General features: G+C 38.6%; 4 protein-coding genes across 5 annotated transcripts; 2 read left to right on the top strand and 2 right to left on the bottom strand.

Moving 5' to 3' along the window:
- Window positions 1-640: 640 nt before the first annotated feature.
- On the top strand, window positions 641-4,968 carry LOC113585400 (kelch-like protein 33). The gene is made up of 4 exons (XM_035530324.2): window positions 641-1,513; window positions 1,797-2,748; window positions 3,594-3,764; window positions 4,082-4,968. Exons 1-4 carry the CDS (start codon window positions 745-747, stop codon window positions 4,599-4,601), a joined length of 2,412 nt encoding a protein of 803 aa, XP_035386217.2. The 5' UTR covers window positions 641-744; the 3' UTR covers window positions 4,602-4,968.
- Window positions 4,969-5,101: 133 nt separating this feature from the next.
- cbln11 (cerebellin 11) lies at window positions 5,102-9,173 on the top strand. The gene is made up of 3 exons (XM_027022857.3): window positions 5,102-7,126; window positions 7,425-7,559; window positions 8,191-9,173. The coding sequence occupies exons 1-3, from the start codon at window positions 6,919-6,921 to the stop codon at window positions 8,472-8,474; spliced, it is 627 nt and encodes a 208-aa protein (XP_026878658.2). The 5' UTR covers window positions 5,102-6,918; the 3' UTR covers window positions 8,475-9,173.
- Window positions 9,174-9,460: 287 nt separating this feature from the next.
- LOC113585402 (kelch-like protein 33) lies at window positions 9,461-13,895 on the bottom strand. The gene is made up of 4 exons (XM_035530055.2): window positions 12,729-13,895; window positions 11,379-12,318; window positions 11,109-11,279; window positions 9,461-10,960 (listed from the first exon to the last, which is right to left on the bottom strand). The coding sequence occupies exons 1-4, from the start codon at window positions 13,888-13,890 to the stop codon at window positions 10,444-10,446; spliced, it is 2,790 nt and encodes a 929-aa protein (XP_035385948.1). The 5' UTR covers window positions 13,891-13,895; the 3' UTR covers window positions 9,461-10,443.
- A 1,862-nt stretch (window positions 13,896-15,757) lies between these two features.
- Window positions 15,758-21,855, bottom strand: si:ch211-63p21.1 (uncharacterized). 2 transcript variants are annotated; one of them, XM_027022845.3, is made up of 7 exons: window positions 21,622-21,855; window positions 20,992-21,080; window positions 20,759-20,839; window positions 19,773-19,850; window positions 19,601-19,671; window positions 17,156-17,327; window positions 15,758-17,084 (listed from the first exon to the last, which is right to left on the bottom strand). In XM_027022845.3, exons 2-7 carry the CDS (start codon window positions 21,055-21,057, stop codon window positions 17,025-17,027), a joined length of 528 nt encoding a protein of 175 aa, XP_026878646.2. In that variant the 5' UTR covers window positions 21,058-21,080; window positions 21,622-21,855; the 3' UTR covers window positions 15,758-17,024. The 2 variants fall into 2 exon arrangements, with proteins under 2 accessions (XP_026878646.2, XP_026878645.2); XM_027022844.3 differs by having other exon boundaries at window positions 15,758-16,888; window positions 21,622-21,851.
- Between the last annotated feature and the right edge of the window lie 1,717 nt (window positions 21,856-23,572).

Here is a 23,572-nt window from a genome sequence, read left to right as displayed (position 1 = left end):
AACGAAGAGCCCACATCTAGTCAACACTCCAACTACCATAATCCTGCACAGTGTCCTTCAATATCATGCAACCCATTTCCTATACCATTTCCTTCTGCTTTACTCTCACCTCTTTTTTTTTTTCAGTCTTTTGGGCATACACTGTCTTTCAAGGCAGTTTTGTTTCTCTGTTCTATCTCTCAGATTTTTCCCTGTTTGGTTTTATATCATCATTACAAGAGGACTGCATAATTAAATAAATGGGTTAGATCATATCTTGGTCAGTCACTTTTTTAACACCAAACACTGTCAAATCGACACCTGTGATTCATGCGATTTGCCACTAGATGTCCCCATCCCCAGAGTACAAACTAACCTAATCACACGTGTAAAGCTCATGCACTCATTACATTCACCCTCATAGCAGTTTTGCTAGTATCTCCTGATCTGAATACCAATCCTTTACTTCTGATCTGATCCTATATGTTGCGCTCCTCCAGCTCTCCCTAGTGTAACAAGGAGCTTTCTCTACTAGAAAACATCAATTCAGTTCACAGCAACACATTTGTTTTATTCCCAGCACTTTCTAAAACTGGTTGCATGTCTACGGACATTTAATCTACTGACCCAGAACCTATAATTAGATTGTTGTTTACTTCAGGAGTTTATCACTGTCGCACATAAGTACAGAAGGGTCTTTCAGTGTGAATTAAAATACAGACTGATACACCCACAGTTTTTTCTGTGCAATGATAGTGAGTCAACATGGAGTTCACAAGGCTATACATGCCCATGGAATGGGAGGAACGATGGAGGAGAGAAAAAGAGAGAAGGAAAAAGGCAATGGAAGAAGGTGGAGAGAGGTTTGAGGAGGAAAATAGGAAGCTACGGTGGATTAAAGCTTTCAATGACAGAAGAATGGGCCTGAAAGGAAAGGAAGAGACAGAAAACATGAGGAATGAGAAGGAGGAGATGGAGCGTGTAGAGAATACCAAAGGAGGGGCATGGAAGTGCGGCACACCTATTTACCCAAGGGAGATCTTCCGCACTCTTCAGAAACTGAGGCAGTGTTCCTTACTCACTGACCTAATCTTGAGTGTTGACAGTGGTCTTAGTTTCCAGGCTCACTTCCTTGTTATGGCTGCAGTAAGCTCTGTCCTCCAGCAGAAACTTCAGGAGAGGGATATGGAGAAACCAAAAGAGATGTTTTTGTGTTTGGTCCCAGAAGTCTCTGGTTTGGGTCTGTCTGCTGTGCTGGAGTTTGCTTACACTGGGACCATTACTGGTCTGACCAGAGAGTCTTTGGCTGAGATTCAGACAGCTGCTCTTTGCCTGGGAGTTCCCAGGGTCCTGGAGCTCTGTAAAGAAGAAGAGGAGAGGAAGCAAAAACAAGAGGGAGAGCAGAAGATGGAGGATAAGAGGAAGACTTCTGCTGAAGAGCAAATGAAGGTCAGTCTGGAGTCCATCAAGCAGCTGTGGAAAGACAAAATAGGTTGTGATGTGGAGCTGGAAGCTGAAGGAAGAATTTTTCATGGTAAGAAAATATTTTGACATTCCGTTTATGACAGGTCCTATATATCCTTATGTTACTCATTACAAAGAATTACAGAGCTAGTGCACATATATATATATATATATATATATATATATATATATATATATATATAAAATTAAATTGATACATCTAAGAGAATAGTTTCACTGGCATGATGTGATGAACAGCATAAGGACTTGTAACACCTCTAAGGTCCTGAGCATTAAAACCAATACCATTAAGGCATGCCTATTATTCTTTTTTTTTTCTCTCCATTTTGCAGCACATAGGGTGTTACTGAGTGTCAGCAGTGACTACTTCCAAGCCATGTTCAGCTGTGATATGAGGGAGAGACAGCAAGCCTCAGTGTCCCTGCTACTGCTGGGAGCCCCTGAGCTGGATGGTCTCCTGCATTGCTGCTACAGTGGAGATCTTCTTCTCGACTGGGGCTGTGTGTTTGAGTTCACCTGCACGGCCCTTCAGCTTCAGTTCCAAGCTGCCCTCTCGCTCTGCCTTCAGTTCCTAGAGCAGCAGATGGACATCCATAACTGTCTGGATGTGGTCGCGTTCGCCGAAGCTTACATGATAGGTGACTTGTTGGAGAAGGCCGAAGACTTCATTCTCATCCACTTCCATGAGGTGGCGGCAACTCAGAAATTCCTCGACCTGTCGGCCAACAAACTCATGGGGCTGCTGCATCGTGACGACCTGTGCACCCCATCCGAGCTGGCCGTCTTCCGGGCCGTGGTGGCTTGGATTGAGGCTGACCCAGCTGCCAGGATGCCTCTTGCCTGCCAGCTCATGGCAGGTGTACGCTTCCCACTCATGACCTTCCGTGAGTTCTGCGAGGTGCGAGCCATTGACTTGCATATGGAGTGTGTGGTAGACGACGGGGCAGAGCTGTACAGATCAGCACTCAGAGAGTTCGGGTTCGGAGGGGCCGAAGGTTCTGAGGTACAGCATCGCGTGCGCCGACCCAAAGATGCCCTTGTCGTCGTGGGGGGTGACCAGCTAAACCTGGACAATGGGCGGCGATTGCCAAGCAGACAGCTGTGGTTTGCTAACTCTCTGCGCAGTGGCATGGGGCTGGTGAAGGAGATAGAATGGAGGATGCTGGGAGAAATGCCAGAGCACGCCAGATTCAGACATGGAGTGGGTGTCCTTGATGGAAAGCTTTATGTGGCGGGAGGCTGTCACTATTACAGCAAGGCAGACACAATGAAATCTGCTTACAGGTAATAAAAAGCCAGAACTTTTATTTATCATTTAATAATATGATTATATTATCTTCTTCAGATTATATATATATATATATATATATATATATATATATATATAAAATCTGAAGAAGATTCTAGGTGAGTAACTGAAGTGTACTGCAGTAAGAGATCAACAACTGTACTGTCGTAAGAGTTCGACAACGACAACAGCTCCACCCTTATTAGCTGGTTTAATAACAATTTTAAATGTAAAAAACCTGCTAAAAGACTTGATTTACCAAAGGAAGAATACTCTGCATTAAAATTTAAATAAAAGAAGTGACTTTGTTATTAAGCCAGCTGATAAAGGTAGCATTTTAATATTAATTGATACTGCATTAATGACATCTGTATGCATTGCCATGAAATTAGGAAACTCAAAGAAAAACTGATCTACATTCTTGGAACTTTAGAACACCATGGAATGAATGTTATGATTTAAACATCTACTTTTTCATATATAAACTGGCTCCTCCTACAATTCAGAAACACTTTGCTTGCACAGCTGATGAAGGACCTCTGTCTGTCTCTGTGTACTTTACTACAATTTTGAATCTCTCTCTCTCTCTCTCTCTCTCTCTATATATATATATATATATATATATATATATATATATATATATATATATATATATATATATATATGTGTGTGTGTGTGTGTGTGTGTGTGTGTGTGTGAGTGGGTGTACTGTCATATGTATTGTCAGACCTTTGGCAAACAATGTATTTGTCCTGTTCATTACTTCTAACAATTTTTTTTTTCAATTTCATTCTGCTTTTCCTGCCCCTTATGTTAAACACACACACCCAAACTGACACAGGTATAACCCTTTTAAAAACTCATGGGAGAAACTGCCAGATATGCATGAGTACAGAAGTAACTTTATGGTGGTGGTGAGAGGGGACAGCCTGTATGCTATAGGAGGAGACAGAAACCTCAACACCAATCTGGACAGTGTGGAAAAATACTCCCCAGATACAAACACCTGGAGGTAAGAGACAAAACTGTATAATCTGAACTAGTAGGATTTGAAAATCCCAATAACATCATGACCATTACAGAAATCTCTAAGTTGTTGTAATTTAGTATGGTAAATTGTTATGTTATAAAGACACACAGACACACATGACATCATATAAACATGATGACTGCAATAGCTGTTAGTCATTAGATAAGGTTTTTCTTTCTCACTGCAGCTTCATAATCTGAAATCAGAAGTCAGAGGTTCTCACACTAGGCAATCATATAGAATCGTGATCTATAAGTTACCAAAGAACACACCATCCTGTATTTTATTGTTGTATATAGTTTCGAACACCCACTGGACCAGCCTCTGAGTGGACATGCAGCTAGTATCTGGAGAGGTGAGATTTTCATCTCGGGAGGTTTTAACTGTAGCTATGAGTGCCTGGTCTCCATGCTGGTCTACCATCCAGAACAAGGCACAACATACCTGGCGGACATGACCCATGACCGGGCCCAGCACTGTATGGAGACCCTGGCTGACCGCATCTGGGTGGCCGGAGGAGTGTGCAACCTGCGAAAGTTCTACACTGATCAGCTAGCCTGCGAAAGCTACGACCCTATAGGTGACTCATGGACTGCATTCAGCCCTCTCACTCTCTCCCATGTTGGAGCAGCCTCTGTTGTCCTGGAGGGGAAGATATACATTCTGGGCGGTTATTGCCAGGAGGATTATAGTGAGGCTAGGTTGGTGCATCGCTACGATCCTGGCACTCAGCGCTGGGAAAATATGGGCAAAATGGCAGGCCCCATTACAGACATAAGGGCTTGCTTGCTCCATTTACCCGCTGAACTGAGACAGTAGAAAGGGCTGAATGGTTAAGGGTTTTCATATTAGTCAATGTGCCATTAAGTTATAGTTAAAGTATAGTTGTAGCTAAACTGGGTTTAGTGCAATCAAAAATGAGTGTAACTAAGTCATGAGACAAGCAATTTATGCAAATTGTGTGGTGCATAATGTAGAATTCTGGTGTTAATAATTGTAATTTTGATACAGTTAAATGAATTAAAATACACATAAACTAATATAGTAACTATTAACTGAAGGAATAATATTTGTAAATATCACTTATAATGTACTGTAAAGTTTTTTGTGTTGTTGTTTAGTTCACTATGACATGGACTTATGTGTCTGGTTTGCAAATTACACGGAGTGCTGTAGAAAATGTAAATGTTGGTTTTTTGTTTTTTTTTCTCTAGAACATATTTTTAAAGCCTCAAACTGCATATAAATTAATTTAAATTTTATTTAAAGTACATTTTATTAGGTTTTTTATTAGGTTTTTATTTTTAAGTAAAACCTAACATATTTAATATCACAAACCTTCTTTAAAATACACACATTAGTTTGTTGCCTGTCTTAACCTGGAACGTTACATGATCTTCAATTAGAAATTTTCTGTGGAATAAATGTGTGATGTGAGAATATGTTAAAGATCTAACACTAAACTCACAAATGCCAACTGCTGTGTTAGACTAAGCATAGGAGCATCTAAACTTCTAAATTTCAACCACTTACTACTTATCTCATCAAGCTCTCCTGATAGAGCAGGTAGAGCAAGGCACTTGCAACTGCATCATGGGTTTGATTACCAAAGAGAACATCTACTGAAAAAATGTGTAAGTTGCTCTGAATATCTTCTAAATGCTGTAAATATATATGCATACTTTATTTTTATCAGGACAACAAATATAAATCAAACATAGCAAAAGAATAAAAAAATCAATGTTCATCAGATTAACAAAAGTGTTCAATATAATAAACTGAAAGATATTCAAAATATATACTTACCAAGGAGAGATACCATTTCATGTAAGAAAAATAAGTATAGGATACAAGAAGGTTCACAGACAGTGAATAATCAATCACAGTTTCCTAACAGACAGACCACAGACAAGGAGGGTGGGTAGCTACATATTATTCAAGGTCACACTGAACAGAGGTGCATGACAAGAATGTGTTCTCAGTCCTCTGCTGTACTCTTTCTACACATGATTGCACTCCCTCATAGCTACAGCGACATGCAATGACAATAGCAGAGCAGAAACTACAAGCCTCTTTTCAACAATGGGACCCAGGTGGAGAGAGTTTGTGTCTTCAAGTACGTTGGTGTCAGACTACCTGAGGATTCTATAGTAGACTCCATCTTATCTCCACGTGATTTTACCACAGAGGCAAAAAGAGCATCCTGAAAGGAAACATTACTGCCTGGTATGACAACAGCACCAGCTGTTACAGAGCATACCACTGGAGGTGCTCTCCCTCATCTGTAAGACATTTGCGGCAGGTGACATAGAGAGGAAGCGAAGAGACCCCATCCATCCACCCCACAGCCTATTCAGCTCACTGCTGTCAGGGAGACGCTTCTGCAGCTTGAGGAGAAACACATATCACTTCAAAAGGAACTTCTTTCCAGAAGCAGTATGGTCACTCAACAAGGTCATCACACATTAAAAAGCTCCCCCACAGATCTCAGAATGACAATCTGAACACAAACACAGACAATTACGCATATACTGTACTGGTCTCAATACAACTGTTTTTATTCATTTATAACTGTACCTATACTGGCACTTGACAATACTCTGCAAACTACATTTATATCAGATCCTTTCCAGTAGTACTTTTTATGTATGTTCCATATTCAAAAGCACACTCTGCACTTCAAATATTATTCAAGTGCATGCACTGCTTAAACTATTTAAATTACTTGAATTAGACATACCAACTCCCTACCTCAATATTTCACAATTCACTGACTTTTACTGCTTGTATATATTGTCACCAATATCTCTTGTTTATTGTCTGTGATCTTCTGTCTGGGCTATGACGTGTGTGATAGGTGTTTGTGACGATGCTGTGTTGTGTTTGCTGTGATACTGTTCATTAGTTCATAGTTCAGAAAACACACAGCCAAGCTTTTTACTGCAAAGAATGTATATTGTGTGTAACAAAAACTAGAACTTGGGTCAAAGTGTTCACTTGTGAAATCCTGGATTTTTTTGTGTCCCTTTAGTAAAAAAAAAAAAAAAAAAAAAAAAAAAAACCTGGCAGACCTGAACAAAAAGGAATAGCAATCATTACTTTCAGGCAGTTTTTATTAGGACAGCAATACAGGAATATGAGGCTGATTCTGATCATACAGCTCACACTTATATACATTTGTAAAAGTCAGGAGGCAGATATCATGAAGCCAACAGTTAATATCATCTCTGATCTTCAGAAGCTTCAGACTTTGGTGGAAGGACTGTTGACAGACCTCAATGCTACAAAAAGTGAACTGGTGAAACAGAAGGCCTTAGTGCAAAACCTTCAGCAACAGATTACAGGTAAAGGTCACTTTTAGTGTTGATCTTGCTTTGCATTGATGGTGATTTGAACTGAACATTTTTTTCAACTGTGCTTTCCTGGCTGTTTCACTGCTACAACTGATTGTTCTCCCTGATTTAAAACACTTAATTGAAAACACTTAATTTAGCACTTAATTTAGCAAGGCCTTGATGAGTAAATGGTATCCAATGAAATGATAAAATGTAATGATAAAAGAATGTGTGCAGTGTAGAAGGACTCCAGGAGTGTGACCGCTGTCCTATTGTATCTCTTTTTATTGTGCTGATATTCCTATAGAGAGTCCTAAAGTGGCATTCACAGCTTCTATGACATCAGAAGAGGACTTACACAGGGGGCCATTCACCTCAGAGAAAAAACTCATATTTGATAAAGTCCTCACCAATATTGGAGATGCATACAACCCCAAAACAGGTGTTTTATATATTATTTAAGCAGTTCAATGTAGCAAAATGTGTATTCATACCATCTTTAATCTTGTCAGTGGTGTCTTGAAGATTGTATTATATGGGTAATATAGGATATGACATGAAAGGCATTTGTTTTGTGTTATAGGTTATGCTTGTGCAGAGAGCACTGAACTCTTTCAGTGCTATAACATAACTGATTTAACATTTTGGTTAATTAGCAAGTCAGTGGTGATTTCAATAAGATGTGTTTTGAGTACACAATGACTATGTATACAGAGTAGAGCAGAATTTTATTTCATGAATAACTTGAACCTCCAAAACCTTTCTAAAGTGGCAACTGAAAAGGTAAAAACTACTTTCAGGATGTGTAAAAAATACATGTACATGTGAAATACATGTGCTCAATCCATATACATGGATCCATGTTGATGTGGGTCATTTAAAATGTTTTTAAAGTTCTAGGCATTTGATTTTGGCTACTTCAATCTTAGCTGAAAGAGCCTGCCCTCTACTGGTTAAAACAAGTTTAAAAAAAATTAAGCTCCAGTGCTTTGTTTCCATATGCCTAGAGTTTGACACACCTAATTTGGATTGCTGATTCTTAATCATCCTACCTCTAACTCTTACCTCTCCAGGTGTTTTCATTGCCCCTGTTAAAGGAATCTACTACTTCAGATACTCTGGCTATGCTTTTACATTACACAATATGGGTTTGAGCATCTTTAAGGGCAATACACGATTTGTATCATCATATGAACACACTTCGGGGGAGAAGAATGACAATGTTTCAAATGGTGCTGTTATGCAACTGAGCGCTGGGGAAGAGGTGCACATGCGACTTTGGATTCAGTCCTGGATCTTTGTGGATTATCGCTATAACTATTCTACATTCACTGGTTATCTTCTTTACCCCATTTAGTTCTCGTGAAAATGAACAACGCTTAGTAACTATTTATGTTTGTCATGACTCTCCAAGATCTCAAGACATGTGTGGTGTATAGTTTCTTTATTGGAATCTTAAGACAACTTATTGTGACTACTAATTGAAAGGTTTTGTGCTTTCTTTTATGGTTAAATAATTTAAATGATAGATAAACATATACATGATTGCATTTGATAACAGAAATGTATACGGAGGCATGTGCAAGACATCTAGGTTTAACTGTGGAAGTTCTAATATATACTCTGCTATGAGCAATGTATTCCATGTGCTTTAATTCTTTATTGGGGCTGTTATGAAGTTCCAGTTTACTTCTTGCATGACATGCTACTAATTTTGAAATTAGATTTATTGTGTGAAATAATAATCCACAGAAGTCTGTATCCTAGATTCAAGCATTTTACTACATACTTACACTTTAAAGTAGACCAAATTGCTCAGGAAACCTGTAAACAAACGTTTAATTTTACATCCAAGACTTTTAGAAGTCTCACTGTGATTTGATCTGTTCATACCAGGACTACGCAAAAGGACTTTTAATTAGTTTTGGTTCTTTGAGGTCAGGGACACTTTCCCATGTGAACCTTGTCCTATGTTACATGGTGAAATTTGTGTTATGCACTGGAAACCTTTAATAAAGGGGACAGTGGAGGATATGTTGAGATTGGCTTTGTATCTGTGCTGTGATGCTAACCAAAGTGGAAAGTAAAATAAGTAAATAAGTATCTAGCCATGCTACAAATTATTGAAGACACAATAATTAGACACATTTAATTATTTGGACACATGGTAATAATAAAGACATATATTACATTTAATTGCATTTTGCTTGACAGTCTGTATATTTCTTAGTTTTTTCTGTATTCAATTATTATTATTATTATTATTATATTCATTTTTATATTCATTGTTTTTTTTCTTTCTTTCTTTTGGACCTGTGTGTTAAAGTCCTTCTCCATTCAAATTCATGTCCTGCTTTCCTGGTTTCCTTGCATGACAGAATTTGCTATAGTATGTGATGAATATAAACAGTAATAGGAAGCCACAAATGTAAGACACAGTGGGCAAATTCACCTTATGAACAGGGGGAATTATCCCAGATATCCACAGAGGATGATTTGTCAAAATGGCCACCAGTTAAGCCATATCTTAGCAGAGGACAAGACAGCAGATGCAGACAATCCGCATTGCCCTCTTGTGATTCCAGCATGAGGCAAATACACCCCTGGAATCTGCATCGACTACTATGCCCAGGGTTACTGGGAACATAAAATATCCCCCTAAAATAAACTTCCTTTATGCACACCAGTACACAAATCAGTTTAATACATTGCAACATACATTTACTGTTGGAGCAACCACTGCAAAAATGCCAAAACGTCCAAGATACCAACACAGTAGCAACAGTCGTACATCTAAAAACATAAATTAATTGAAGCTACCTTAAAGGTACCCAATCCCAGTTGTTTGGGTACCTTTAAGGTACCCATTTTTTTATGACATAACAATTTTATGACTTATCTTTTTTTTTTATCAGTCACCATTATTTCAAAAGTTAAATGTATTAATTATCATTTGCAGAAAAATCTTGTGTTTACTGGATTTCACAGCATGCAAATGCATCCGTTATAATTTCTGCTTTATGAGACATTGTCTTTTCACATATTATAGTTTATGTCATGGGATGCCTGGGATTCCTTACACTTTATTTTTCCCTCAAAGGAAGCTGTCATTGTAGCACATAGTCAGAGTTATTATTTCAAAATCTTGTACTATAAATATCTTAGAATTATTGCAAGCATACAAGAAGCTTAACTTCTAATGCATCCTAAATATTCAAATAAATATATACAAGTTTTTTTTTAAAGTTTAAAAAGAAACAAGTCTTCATTTGTGGAATTTGTTACAGTGATCACAATTATCTGGTAACTACTCTACTCATCTCTACTCATCTAAGGTGAGTAGGTATGGAAAGCACACAAGTTGCTACATATGTGTTAGGACCTGGTGTTCCACACATGGTCTCCCAGTGTTGTGTTGCAGTATCATACCTATGCACCAGCTTTGTATCACTATAGTCTTTTTGGGAATAGCCACCAAGGATATAGATCTTTCCCTCTAACACTGCAGATGCTGCACTAACATGAGGAACAGACATGGGCATAATGGCAGCCCAAATGTCACCAACTGGGTCATAGAATTCACAGGCTAGCTGATCAACTAATTGTCCGTCAGCAGCTGAGACACCTCCGGCTACGTAAAGGTAGTCTTGAAAGGTTTCCATGCAGTGCTGGGCCCGGCTCTGGGACATGTCTGCCAAGCACATGGTGCCTTTGTCAGGGTGGTACAGCAACATGGAGACCAGGCATTGGAATCTGCAGTCAAAGCCCCCTGAGATGAAAATCTCTCCATTCAGTACACTAGCAGCATGGCCACTTAGGCACTGGTCCAGGGGATGAACAAGTCTAAAGAAAGTGACAAAAAGGTGTTTCAACCTAGTGCCTTAAATCTCTTGCTAACATTTTGTCTTAGTACATCACAGAACTGTGCAAATTAAGAGCAAATCAAGAATGTTATTAACACTAACATTTTAGTACACTTTATTATTCTTACCTCCATAAGTTTGTATTTGGGCAGTAGACTTCTACACTCTCTACATTAACCTCTGAGTCTCTGTCTCCACCTATAGCATATATTTTTTCATCCAAAACCAAAAGAGCAAAGCTGCTCCTTCTCTCATGCATATTGGCCAACCTTTCCCAACTATTCTGGATTGGGTCATACCTGGAGTAAAGAGTAAATGTGAGAAATAGACCAGAAAGAACATTGACAGACTTCTCTGATCTCTTTTCAGCAATCTGAATATGAACTTGTCTCTCTTACCTGTAGGTGCATTTCAAAGTGTCAGTCTCTCCATAATAATGTCGTCCTCCAACTACATAAAGCTTCCCCATTATCACTCCAACACTGTGGCTAAATCTTGGTGTCTCTGGTAAGTCTGTCAACAGCCTCCATTCAATCCTCTTTGTGAGCCCCACATAGTTACGGAATGAGTTGCTAAACCATATGTCCCTACATGGAGTACGCTTATCAAAATTTTCTGTGATCTTTTCACCACCAACAAGGACCAAGGTCTCTTTAGGAAGGTAGGTCCTAAAGTCTGACTGGACATTAAAGGTACTGGACCAGAACTCTTCTAACAGAGACTCATAGAGGACTTTGGTGCTGACTTGTGGCCATGAGGTTATAGCCTTCACTTCTTTGAATTCCTTGAAGGTCATAAGGGGAAACTGGATAGTTGCCATAAGCTCCCTGGCCTCTTTCACCCTCCTTTTGGGATTGGCCTCAATCCAAGTTGCAACTGCCTTGAACACAGCCAACTCCGATCCAACGCAAAGAGCATTGCTTTGCAGATATGTCTTCAGCTTTTCCACTGGTAGGTCCTGAAACTTACCAGTGGTCGCTACATCCTCAAAGTGCCTAAGGACAAAGTCATCTGCAGTTTCTTGTAAGTCTGTCATCCCATATGCCTTAGCAAAAGCAGCTACATCAAGACAGTTGTGCCCATCCATTTCTTTTTGCATGAAGCTGAGACAGAGTGAGAGGGCAGGCTGGAACTGGAACTGAAGGGCCACGCTGGTGAGCTCAAACACACAGCCCCAGTTGAGAAGAAGATCCCCAGTGTAGGCAAAATAAAGTAGGGCTTCAAGCTCAAGCTCCCCAATCATTAGTAGGGTCACTGAGACCTGATGACTCTCCCTCATACCACTCCTGAACATGGCATAGAAGTAGTCGCTGCTTGCAGTGAGTAGGACCCTATGTGCTGGCAATGAACAGAAAAGCAATTTAACAGAAAAGTCCATTATTTTGGACTGAAGAACTGAAAAATAAAGAACTTCTACACTGTACTTCTTACATGGTATGTTTGGATCTCCAAAACACAAAACTTTGAATATAAATAAAGCACGGATGCCCCCACTCAACAAAAAACAAGTAAGAGGTTATTGCTGCTTAAATAATTGTTCTTTTATTTGTTATAAGGTAGATATGTTTTGGCTCATGCAATCCTTAATGCTATGGCAGGCCTCCATGCTTTCTTTACATTCTAAAATATTATCTTTGCCATGCAGTATCCATTAAATATAAGAGCTTGAAAAACAGGGATTAGTGTTATATATAAACCGTGACAATTATATTTTGTTTTGAAAAGTATACTTTGTTGTGTCTACTTACCATGAAATTTTCTTCCTTCAGCTTCCAGCTTCACATCACAACCCACTCTATTGTCCCACAGCTGCCTGACGGACTGCAGACTGACCTTCATCTGCTCTGTAGCAGAAGTCTTCCTGTTATCCTCCATCTGCTGTCTATCTTGTTTTCTCTTCATCTCCTCTTCTCCTTTACAGAGCTCCAGCACCCTGGGAACTCCCAGGCTGAAAGCAGCAGTCTGAGTCTCAGGCAAAGATTCTCTATTCAGATCACTAATGACCCCAGTGTAGGCAAACTCCAGCACAGCAGACAGGCCCAAAACAGATACTTCTGGACCCAAACACAAAAACATCTCTTTTGGTTTCTCCACATCCCTCTCCTGAAGTCTCTCTTGGATGACCGAGCTTACTGCAGCCAGGACAAGGGAGTGAGCTTGGAAAATAAGCCCATTGTCAGTGATCAGTTTGAGATCAGTGAGGAAAGAACACTGCTTCATTTTCTCTAGAGCCTGGAAGACCTGCTTTGGGTAGGCTGAGTGGCAATAAAGCTTTTTTGGATATTCTTCATATTCTTCACTGGATTTACTGTCACTCTTACCTTTTTCATCATCAACATTGCAATATTCTCCATCCTCATCATCTAAAGACTTTTTTCTCACTACAGTTTCCAACTCTTTTTCAGAATCTGTCTCTGCCTTATGACCATTTATGTCTATGAGATGACTAAACGTATGGAATTTGGGGGTCTTGTTACTTCCAGCCCTAGCAACATTATGTTGCAGGCCCTTGTCAGTATCCTCCTTGTCATCATCCAATTTGGTCGAGGACAGGAAAAGAGCGCCCCCACTTTGATTACCTCTGCCAGCACAACTGTCAGCAGAAGAAGTAACATTGCTGTTCTTGTCATCCTCATTGGGAGAAGAAACAGAAAAACTGTCACTGTAAATTTCATCTTCACTGTCATCACTCCTCATAGAAAAAAGTGCAACATTTGAATCAGCACTCTTATCATTTTGGTGCTCAATTCCCTGCAGTTGCTCTGGAGGTCCCTTTATCTTTCCATCCTCTGTCCCAGAGTGGTTTTCATCCTCTGTGTCATTGACGTTTGCCCATTTACTTTCATTACCCCTTAACTGCCTTCTTTTTCTTTGTTCTTTTCCCCTTCTTTCAATGCTCCCCCTGTCCATTTCCCAAGAAGCTGACAAATCAGCATAGGATAAGCTGACAAGCATGTGACAACGCCAGGCATTAGATTCTTACCAAGTCAGGAGGTATCAAGTAGCTCCTCCACAACCACAGAATAGTATCTGGGTCAAGCATTAGACAACAGCAAAGCTGTTTATAGGCAGAGTGTGAAATTTTATTTAAATTTAGCTGAAGTTTGTTGTTGTGCAGAACATGCTGAATAGCTGCAAAACATGATGAGACCTTTTTATTTTATAAACAAAGTGTGTGATGTGTCTGTGATGACAGTGTAGTTGTAATTTTAGATGAGGATAACCTTCAGTTGTGGTCAAAGGTAGTTTTAGAACCATGTATATTTGATATGTTCAAATACATTTTCAAATTTTGTTCATAGTTTATAATTGGATCATTGAAAGTAATAATGTATATATTCATATACTATATATATATATAGTATATACTTATACTTGTAATTGAGATGAAAATGATAAATAGACATGTTGTTTGTTGATAAATTAGATTTGAGCTATTCTTTATAGACAACCTTTGTTTGACCTACTTTCCAAAATATGTTTCAGTTACAAACCCACAAACACAGTCTCAGTCTTGGCTGGTGGTAATGCACAAGGCTAATGTGTCTTCTTTGAGAATCTATCTCTGTTTGGAGAGACACAACATGCTAGACAACAGATGGAAAACCCACAGTGCTTCGAGTCATACATACAAGAAGGGCAAATGGGACAGCCGGCCTTGGAAAGGAAACCAAGCTGAAATGCCAGAAGGCCATTGGCAAGGATATGAAGATGAGAGGGGAGAAAGATCTCCCCTGGTCTCCCTGATATGGATAACCAGGTGTAACGTCACCTCAATATAATGTTTTATACTCACATCAGTGTCAGGTTCTTTGCCTGTTCTGATGAAGACATGCATGTGGTAATAAGGTCATGAGGTCATTTTGGCAAAAATGTAAGTCAAATTTATATAGCACTTTTTACAACAGCTGTTGTCATAAGGCAGCTTTACACATGTCTGAGTCCAAGCCCCCAGTGAGCAAGCCAAGGGTGACAGTGGCAAAAAAAACTCCCTAGAGCATGAAGACAAGACCTTGAAAGGCGCCAAGACTCAAAGGGCGGGGACCATCCTGCTTTGGTCGACACCAGACACCAGTTTACCTCTTGTATTGATCATCTATTAATGCATAAATTTAGTTACTTTGATGAGAACATGTGCATGTCTAATGTAATAAGGTGCTGATTGTTCTCACCATATGACCAATACTTTACCCTTTTTCACTTTTTTGGCATCGGCTTTGAAAGGATATTTAAACACACCCAAGTTCATTTCTGCAAGGGAAAATAATCTAACAAACCTATCTAAGAAGAGGAATACATTTTGCTCGATACAAAACAGGCTGCTATGGAAATTACATAACAGAAACTAGGAACTCCATGGACCAGCCTTTACCTTGTTCTTTTTTACTACAAATTACAAATAATTTACATTGACTAGGAGAGGACTCATTAATCTTCAGTCCCTGAGAGTTCCAGTCCCATAATCACTGAGCATGTTTTCATCTCATCAACACTGTCTTTTTTATTATCTGTCAGCAGTTGTGTTGGGTATGTGGCACTCATATTTTTTTCTACAATAAATAGCATTCTTTATGCATAGAGAAAATGATAAAACACTCTTGTACTAAATTTTATATTTATCAATTTTGGTATGCAACTGACCGGTGGAAACCAACAGTAGGGGCCATATCAGATTTTTATAGCACAAAAATAAAATAAAAAATGAAAAAATGCTAAAATTGCTAAAATACTTCAGATAAAAGGTCTGTGTAAGATTTTCCAAAATAAAACCATTCAGTCATGTTGTCAAACTTTATTTTTAATTCTATTAAAATCTAGACCCAAAATACTTCACAAACATACCAACATTCATGTTAAAGCTTCAGAAGGGTACAGGTGGTGACAATGAGAAAGAAAGTTCATGGCTAGTGAAACTATAGAATCACAAAGGAAAATTAAGCATAATGCACATTGTGAATGAGCAAACTTTGGACTATTACAGACTGAAGTAGTGACAAATCAAAGAAGAAATTATAAATTTATAATAATAATAATGACATTGTGCTTTTCATGTAAGCTTATGTAACCTTAACTGTCAATATCGACTTTCACAGAAAAATCAGTTGAAAAGTGATCAATTTTACCATTAATCACATTCAAAAAACATTTGGAAGCCAACTGACCTGCAGTAAAAACTTCAGTGCTATATCAGACATGCATTCACCGGAATGAAAAGGAGAAGATGGAAACAGAAAAACCCACATATGTATTTTGTGCAACTGCAAGATTGTTGCCTGTACATTGCATAGGTTGATTTGTTAAAGGCAGGGACAGACAAAAAAAATGAAAGTCCTCAAACCAACAGAATGACAATTAGGTTACCAAATTTTACCAGATTTAGAGGAATAAAAAGAAAATTGAATTACAGCATTCTGTCTAATAAAAAGGACAAAATCTATTAGACTTTAAAGAACCCTAAAGGATGATTTTAGCTCTTACAAAAGAATTAAAATAACTAATATAACTGTTATCCACTATCTAACATGTATCAATCAAAGACACTGTGTTGACAATTCAAATGAGCTGTTACAAGACTTTCATTCTAAGATTGATTATAACGTAATAAGTTCTAATAACACTTACAATAACATATGTATCAACAAAAAATTATTTAAAAATGATTTGCACAAGGAATCAGTTGAAGATGGAGTCAGGTATTAGTAAGTGAGAGGGGTAATACAAAGAACACAATTATGATAGATATGGAGAGAGGGAGGATGATGAGGAAGAAGAAAAGAGGGAGGGAGAATGTGAAAGGCCACTCTTGAAGTGACTGTTTTCCTCTTTGGGGTTCGTTGCTCGAGGCAGCCAGAGGTTCTACTGCATTACATCGAGAAATCACCAGTGGCCTTACCTGAGAAATGCTCTCCTAATGACAAACGACCAAGTATACCAGAAAGAAAGAAGGGAGGATTAATTGTTGTACACTGAGTGATCACTTTATTATGTACATCTTCTCTATAGCTGTACCTAACCGTTCCATACATATTACAGGAAATTGTAAGCTATAGTCCATCATTGCAGATTCCTCTGTTGAACTCTGAAGTATTTTCAATACTGGAAACCTAAAGGAGAAACCTATCATAAATATCAGTGCTGCATTTGAGTGAAAATACATGTATATGTATTTGAGCACCTCTAGGATGGTTCTATTGTGTGGACGGTGGGGGCTCAGCCTCAGACTCCAGCGGTGAGTCCTCTGGCACCATCCTCCATCATCCTCACTCTCTGTGGTGTCCTGCCGTGCTATTCGCTGACGCTTTCGCTTACGCAAGCTGATTCGCTGAAGAGAACCCACATCCTGCAGTCTGGACCAATGCAATGCTTCAAGTGAACACTGTTATCAGTATATGTGACATATGCATATCATGAAAGGCGTTAGTTCAGGAAATTATTGTAAGATTATGGAATCATTTTCTGATTGAAATTATGAAATGGCAATAAGATAACAAACATGCATAAACCATTATAGCTGATACATCTCGTATCAATATTTGGACTTTGCTATCAGCTGGCCAGGACCAAAAATTATCTTAAAGGTCCTTTAGCTTAATAACATTGTTTCATCACAATACCCCTTAATGACAAAGCAAAAACTTTACATTTAATTTAAATTAAACTTTAAATTAATTTTAATACAAGTGTATTTTATGAATATTTCTGGAATTTTTTATAAATGTATTAAAAATTGAAAACTGGAATATTTGGTATGTTGTTAAAGCACCGACAGCCTCAAGTCTTCTTGGGAATTATCTTATAAACATGGCACTTTCTTAAGGAAGTGTCTCCCATTTTTTGACAGATTAAGCTCAGCCAGGTTTGTTAGGGAGTATTATTTCCCAGTCTTTTTCAGGTCTCTTGAAAGATGCTTTCACTGTAGGTTAACTGTAGGTTCAGTGTTTCACTGTAGGTTCACTGTAGGTAGACTGTAGATATGGTATTAATGAGTTGATGCTAATTTCCTTGTTTCTTCTATACATGCTGCCAAAAAATGTGACCAACTGTTTCAGTCTTCCTTTCATCCGACCAAAGGGTCTTGCTTCTAATGGTTAGAGAGTTGTTCAAGTTCCTTTTGGCAAACTCCAAGGAGACTCTACTATACGTTTTACTGAATAATTTCTTCCATTTGGCTGCTCTACCATTATCACCTGTTCACTGAAGTGCTGCCTTCTGTCCTGCAGTGACGGTTTTCTTTCCAAAAAGAATCTCTGAATCACTTTTATAATGATCATAGGGTTCTTGGTAACCTATCCAACCAAAGGCCCATCATCTCTGATTTCTCAGGTTGGCTGGGCATACAGTTCTAAGAAGGCTGTTGGTGCTTCCAAACATCTCCCATTTGAGAATGACTGAAGTTAACATGCTCTTAGACAGGTTCACTGCTGCAGACATTTTAATGTATCCTTCCCCAGATCTGTGCCTTGACGAAATCCTGTCTTACAGGTCTACCAAAAATTTTCTTGACCTTATGGCTTAGTTTTCAATCTGACAGTCACCATCAACTGTGAGACCTTACAGGTGTCTGTGCCTTTCCTAGTTATGTCTAATTAATTCACTTAGTTCCAGTTGTAGAAGCACTTCAAGTCAAGTCATTTCAAGTCAAGTCAGATGTTGTCACAAAGCAGCATTACAAATGTCAGTCCATTTGTTTCAGGATGCACCAGAGCTCAACTACAAGCATCACTCCAAAGGGTCTGAATAGGGTCAAATTCCAAAGACTTTGTTATTGTGGAATGTTTTGTGTAGATTTATAAGAAAACAATGAGCTAAATACAGATTAAGGTAAGTCTGAAATATACCAAAATGTGGAAAACTTATAAGGGTCTGAAAACTTTCTGTACTAACTGCTTCAGCTCTTCATCAGTGTACTCCAGGTGCAATAAATATGCCTTCTCTTTATATAGAAACATTTGTACCTAATTTTCAGACATGATTTTTATCTGAGGGTAAAATGTTACAATTCTGCAAATTCATCCTGTATCTAGGAGAGCTACTGCTATAAAAATGAGTCAAACAGTCCTTAGGGTAGAATATGGATATCTGGAGTTACTAGTTACCCTGTCAAGCTATACATAGCCTAAATCACAATTTGTATTTTCTTTTAATGGTTATGTATATTAAATTAATCGATAAAATAACATGAGAACATGATATCGCTAAACCTTTTACACTCACAGTTGTAAATGACCATTTACTGAAGCAAAAATTAAGCTCAGATAATGTCTACAAGAGGATATTTTTGTGTTGTCATTTTTGTACTGCCAAGGTAAAATATAATCAATAGACATGGGTGGTTTACTTTGTCAAAGCTCATCTTTAAATTTCAAAATGGCCAATATGACTGTCTCTGTCATTCTAATGTTAATTAACTCTCAGCTCGTGCAGCCTGGCTACATCACATGGACATTATAGAAGGCATAAAAAACATCTTCAACCCCATGAAGAGTTTTGCCTGCAATTGAAAAAACTTTAACCACTTGTGCTAAAGAATTTTAGTATTACTGCATCTCTGTGATTCTGTGTGCATTGTGCAGATATCTGGAGATTCAAGCAAGAGGCCTATCATGTGTTTACCAGATACCTGCTGTCTGTGTCCTCTATATCTGCATCTGCATCACTCTCTCCTTGAGCATCAGACTGGACACACTCCTCCTGCAACATGAGTCACAGAGACCAGCCACCAAACACTCCAATTCTTACGCAGATCTGCTCCGAATTAAATGGCTCTTTCTCACAGGCATACACCTACCTACCTCAGTGCCATAGCCTTCTGAGTATCTGGTGATTATTGTTCTGTTTTTCCCACACTCATTACACTTCAGGCTGTTATCCTGTGACAGTGACAGATAAGAGCATGAGGGCTGGCAAGCTACACGGTCACCTGAACCTCAAGAAAAGAATTACAACTTCTGACTTCATATATGATTGCCACTGAAGCATTTTAGACAATTACCATAATTATTATATTAATACTTTTGAAATAGAGGAATACAAAACAGTATTATTCATTTTCCCACCAGAGGTATAATATGGAATGTGATGATCTTCAACACATTTTCAGAACTTTTGCATTTCATATGCAACTTCAATACATTTGCCACTCTTTTTTTTTTTTGTTCTGCAATGTAATCCAGTTTTAATGCTATAAATGACACAATCATAAAGGAGCAAAAACAGCATTCGAAGTCTCGCTACTCAATTCATAACGGTTTTTATGAGAAATAATATTAGTGAGGGACAGAGGTTTTTGAACAACCTTGACAAGGCCTGCTACAAGCAGTTAAAGAGCAAATACTGACTTTGGCCAGGGAACAAACACCTAAAAGCATTTCCCAATTTCTATAGGTGTTCATGTAAGCTGTGAAGCAGAGGTGCCTAACTCCAGCACTGGAGGGCCAGAGTCAAACACAGTTTGATGACTGGACAGATGTTCTGGATTATGACTCTCACTGACTAGTGATTAGAGTAAGAATCCTCCTGTACCAGTAAATTATGTGTACTGATGAAGCAGAAACTTCACCTTTGCAGCTTTTTATTTTAACTGTTTAGATCTAGATCTTTACAAGAGGTAATAAAAAATATGTACTTATAGATGAAATATGGAATAGGAGACTTGATTAACTGTGTGGTGTTAGTAGTGTATGGGTTACTAGTTATGCCCCTTTGGATGTATTGGCATTGAGTTTGTGAATAGAGGTAATATTTTGTTATGCAGATAGCAAGTAAGAGAAACACTCACTGCTTGTGGGTGCTGTTTGCAGTGACTGGCGCAGGGCTCATTCTCACACACAGCCTCTCTGGATTCTGTACTGACTTCATCCTGTAGAGAGAGAGAGACAGATACTAGTTGACTTATTACTAGTCGAGAAGCCATAACCAACTGATCACTCTCTCAATCGCACACCCACACATACCCATACACATGCGAGTGTGAGCAAACACACATGCACACGCACACACACACCTCTGTACCTCACAATCATTGTCGGAGTATTCAGTGAACAGCCCGTTTGAATCTCTTCGCCGCATCACCTTCATCTCTGTCTTCCTTTAACATAGACCTATATGTTCAATATATACATAAAGAGGATTTATATTTTAAACGTTGTAGTACTAATACAATGCCAAGCTATGATTTGGCTTAGTAAACATTTAAGTTGAGAAAAAGTCCTTAACTTTTTTGTTCGAACCTCTATTCCTGAGTGTGTGGGACAGTTTAATAAAGAGGAAAATGCAAATGATCCAGCGATGACTTCAACTCTGTCCCACGCATTAGCAAACAGCTGGTCTGTGCGCGCTTATTACGTAATTTGGACGCTCGGATTGTCACTGCGTGACTACTTTCCTGATGCTTATCTTTGTATATAAATCTTCAACTGTTATTTTCTGACTAATTCTACCCACACACAAACAGCTAAAGAAACTGTATCGTGTGTAAATGCTCACTTACGCAATTAGAGCCAAAAAAAAAACATAAGAACGTAGAGACGAAGTGAAAAGCAAGAAATTGCCCATCATTTAACACCATTCTATTTACTGCTCATTATCATCTTTCTTTATTTGAGTTTAAACGCTAGGTTATTTACTCATTCCCTAGCTTACCTTATTGTGAAGATGTCATCACTTCAGTGTATACCGAAAAATATCACTTTGAGTATTCGTGGAGGCAGTATGAACAAAATATCACGACGGATCTTCTGTGCTTGGCATGAAAACGGAAGCTCGCGATGCCCCTAAAATATTTGACATTGTAGTCCGCGACAGTGTCAGCTATAGTGCGAGCCACACGTCGAGTGCCAACGACGGCATCGAGAGCGCGCATGCCATAAATAAAATTCCCAAAACAGGGAACGGAATCGTGCACGTCGATGGGGCGGGGAGAGAATATGGACTGGCTATTTTACCAATCAAAGAAATGCGGAGTAGCGCAAAGCTCAGGCGTAAGGCAAACAGCAAATTACGTCGACTAGACAAATGCTCAAATAGCGCAACAAAAGTAAGCTCGGTAACTGTCGCAGTCTTGTTGATCGTGCACTCGGGTCTAGAATAGAGTGCAGTATCGATTTAAACACATTTTGTTAAATAATAATAATAAAAACATAAATATCCTAAATTAACTCCGAAAGGCTGTCTTATTAGAAGTATGTCACCACAGACAGTTTCACTCATTTGTCGAAAACCTCAGAATACAGTAGAGTAGTTTTCAGGTTAGGTTATAATGCAGCAAAACGGATTATATGGCTGCTTCCAAATTTTATAGCACAGTCCTCTAAAACAAGAGGGTGATATAGGTGCAAGTTTAAAGCAGTAGTAGGTAACCTGTATAAAAATAACCTTTTGTCTTATTTGCTAAAACTGTCACTGTGTTCTGATCACAGACTGCAGTCTATAACGGTAAAACACGAGAGGCATGGGAGGGCCTCTGGTATAATCTATGAAAAAAAAAGGCTGTTTAGGCCCCAGCTAGTCCATCTAATATTTGCAAGAATTCACAACTACAAAATCAAAACAACCAATCAGAGCCAGGAGGAGTTGTCTGACGGAGTGTGTACACGCATGCTGTCAGTGAACTGTTTCAAGAGCTTTGCGAGAGCATTGGCGGATAAATAACCACCATCAATAGGACCGTGTCTAGTACACTGTTGTTTTCCTACCTTATTTAGAAAAAGCAGTATTTTTGCTGTTGCCCACCCATATAGTCCATATGCGCACCCAAAGATGACATCCTAGTAACGCCTTTGATGAGCAATGAAAAAACTGCCCATCCTTCCTATGCCAAAAACATGGTAAAGACAAGTAAACAGATTATGACAAATGAAGAAAAGCAAGCTACAAAAAAAGAATTAGACTGAGCCAAGATAAAATAAGGATAAACATCAGAGTAGCTAAGAAAAAGCTATGAGACCTGAAAGTATTCAAAACCAACGCCAAGTTTGCCACATTTCTGTGACTAATTACACATGCTTTATTTAGTTTTTTGGGGTTTTTTGTTTTGTTTTGTTTTTTGTTTTTTAATCCCCAACAAAGCTAAAATGTTATCTTATGGATAAAGACACTACATAGAGCGTTTCTGTGATGTTACAGTCAGGCTAATTATCTTGTTTCGATGCTAAGACTACTGGTTAGCATTTTATTTGTTGCTGAAAATATATTTGTGGAGTGCCCAGGCAGTTTAATCTTTTTCCTGATATTTATATGTGCCTGTGCTCTCACAGCTAAATGTTCTATACTTTAATGCTTGTGCTTTACTGCTTAGTTGGCACTATTCATGAGTTTCTGTTATCTAACAAACATCTAAGCACTGAAATAAGTGTATTAGTTACTCCATAGGTATTGCAGTAGATTATTTGTCAGGTTTATAAGACTTATGTCTTCTCATTTGTTGACATAACTGTCAAATTTCACAGTGTGCACAGCAGCCTCCTCTGCAGGGGGAGACTTGAGAGGTGGGGATGGAGTGCAGCAGGTGGGGGTGGGGGGTTCTCTGGTAGCTGTACTCATTTTCAAGATAAACCCATTCTCTTCTCAATCTTACTGACTGCAGCTTTAATCT

The sequence above is a fragment of the Electrophorus electricus genome, chromosome 5, assembly GCF_041902795.1.
Source record: "Electrophorus electricus isolate QZ-2024a chromosome 5, ASM4190279v1, whole genome shotgun sequence".
NCBI classification, from domain to species: Eukaryota; Metazoa; Chordata; class Actinopteri; order Gymnotiformes; family Gymnotidae; genus Electrophorus; species Electrophorus electricus.
Note: the sequence above shows the minus strand (reverse complement) of the source record. Positions and strands in the feature narration are given on the sequence as shown.

Bases quoted from the DNA above. Each gene is read 5' to 3' on its own strand.
- LOC113585400 (XM_035530324.2), top strand. From the start codon at position 745: ATGGAGTTCACAAGGCTATACATGCCCATGGAATGGGAGGAACGATGG. The intron at 1,514-1,796 runs GTAAGAAAATAT...TCCATTTTGCAG, and splicing joins TGAAGGAAGAATTTTTCATG to CACATAGGGTGTTACTGAGT. The intron at 3,765-4,081 runs GTAAGAGACAAA...TGTTGTATATAG, and splicing joins CCAGATACAAACACCTGGAG to TTTCGAACACCCACTGGACC.
- cbln11 (XM_027022857.3), top strand. From the start codon at position 6,919: ATGAGGCTGATTCTGATCATACAGCTCACACTTATATACATTTGTAAA. The intron at 7,127-7,424 runs GTAAAGGTCACT...ATATTCCTATAG, and splicing joins CCTTCAGCAACAGATTACAG to AGAGTCCTAAAGTGGCATTC. The intron at 7,560-8,190 runs GTGTTTTATATA...TTACCTCTCCAG, and splicing joins TGCATACAACCCCAAAACAG to GTGTTTTCATTGCCCCTGTT.
- LOC113585402 (XM_035530055.2), bottom strand. From the start codon at position 13,890: ATGGACAGGGGGAGCATTGAAAGAAGGGGAAAAGAACAAAGAAAAAGA. The intron at 11,280-11,378 runs GTAAGAGAGACA...TCTTTACTCCAG, and splicing joins ACTTTGAAATGCACCTACAG to GTATGACCCAATCCAGAATA. The intron at 10,961-11,108 runs GTAAGAATAATA...CACTTTCTTTAG, and splicing joins CCAAATACAAACTTATGGAG to ACTTGTTCATCCCCTGGACC.
- si:ch211-63p21.1 (XM_027022844.3), bottom strand. From the start codon at position 21,057: ATGAAGGTGATGCGGCGAAGAGATTCAAACGGGCTGTTCACTGAATAC. The intron at 20,840-20,991 runs GTACAGAGGTGT...CTCTCTCTACAG, and splicing joins ACTCCGACAATGATTGTGAG to GATGAAGTCAGTACAGAATC. The intron at 17,328-19,600 runs GTATCTGGTAAA...GCATTGGTCCAG, and splicing joins ATAGAGGACACAGACAGCAG to ACTGCAGGATGTGGGTTCTC.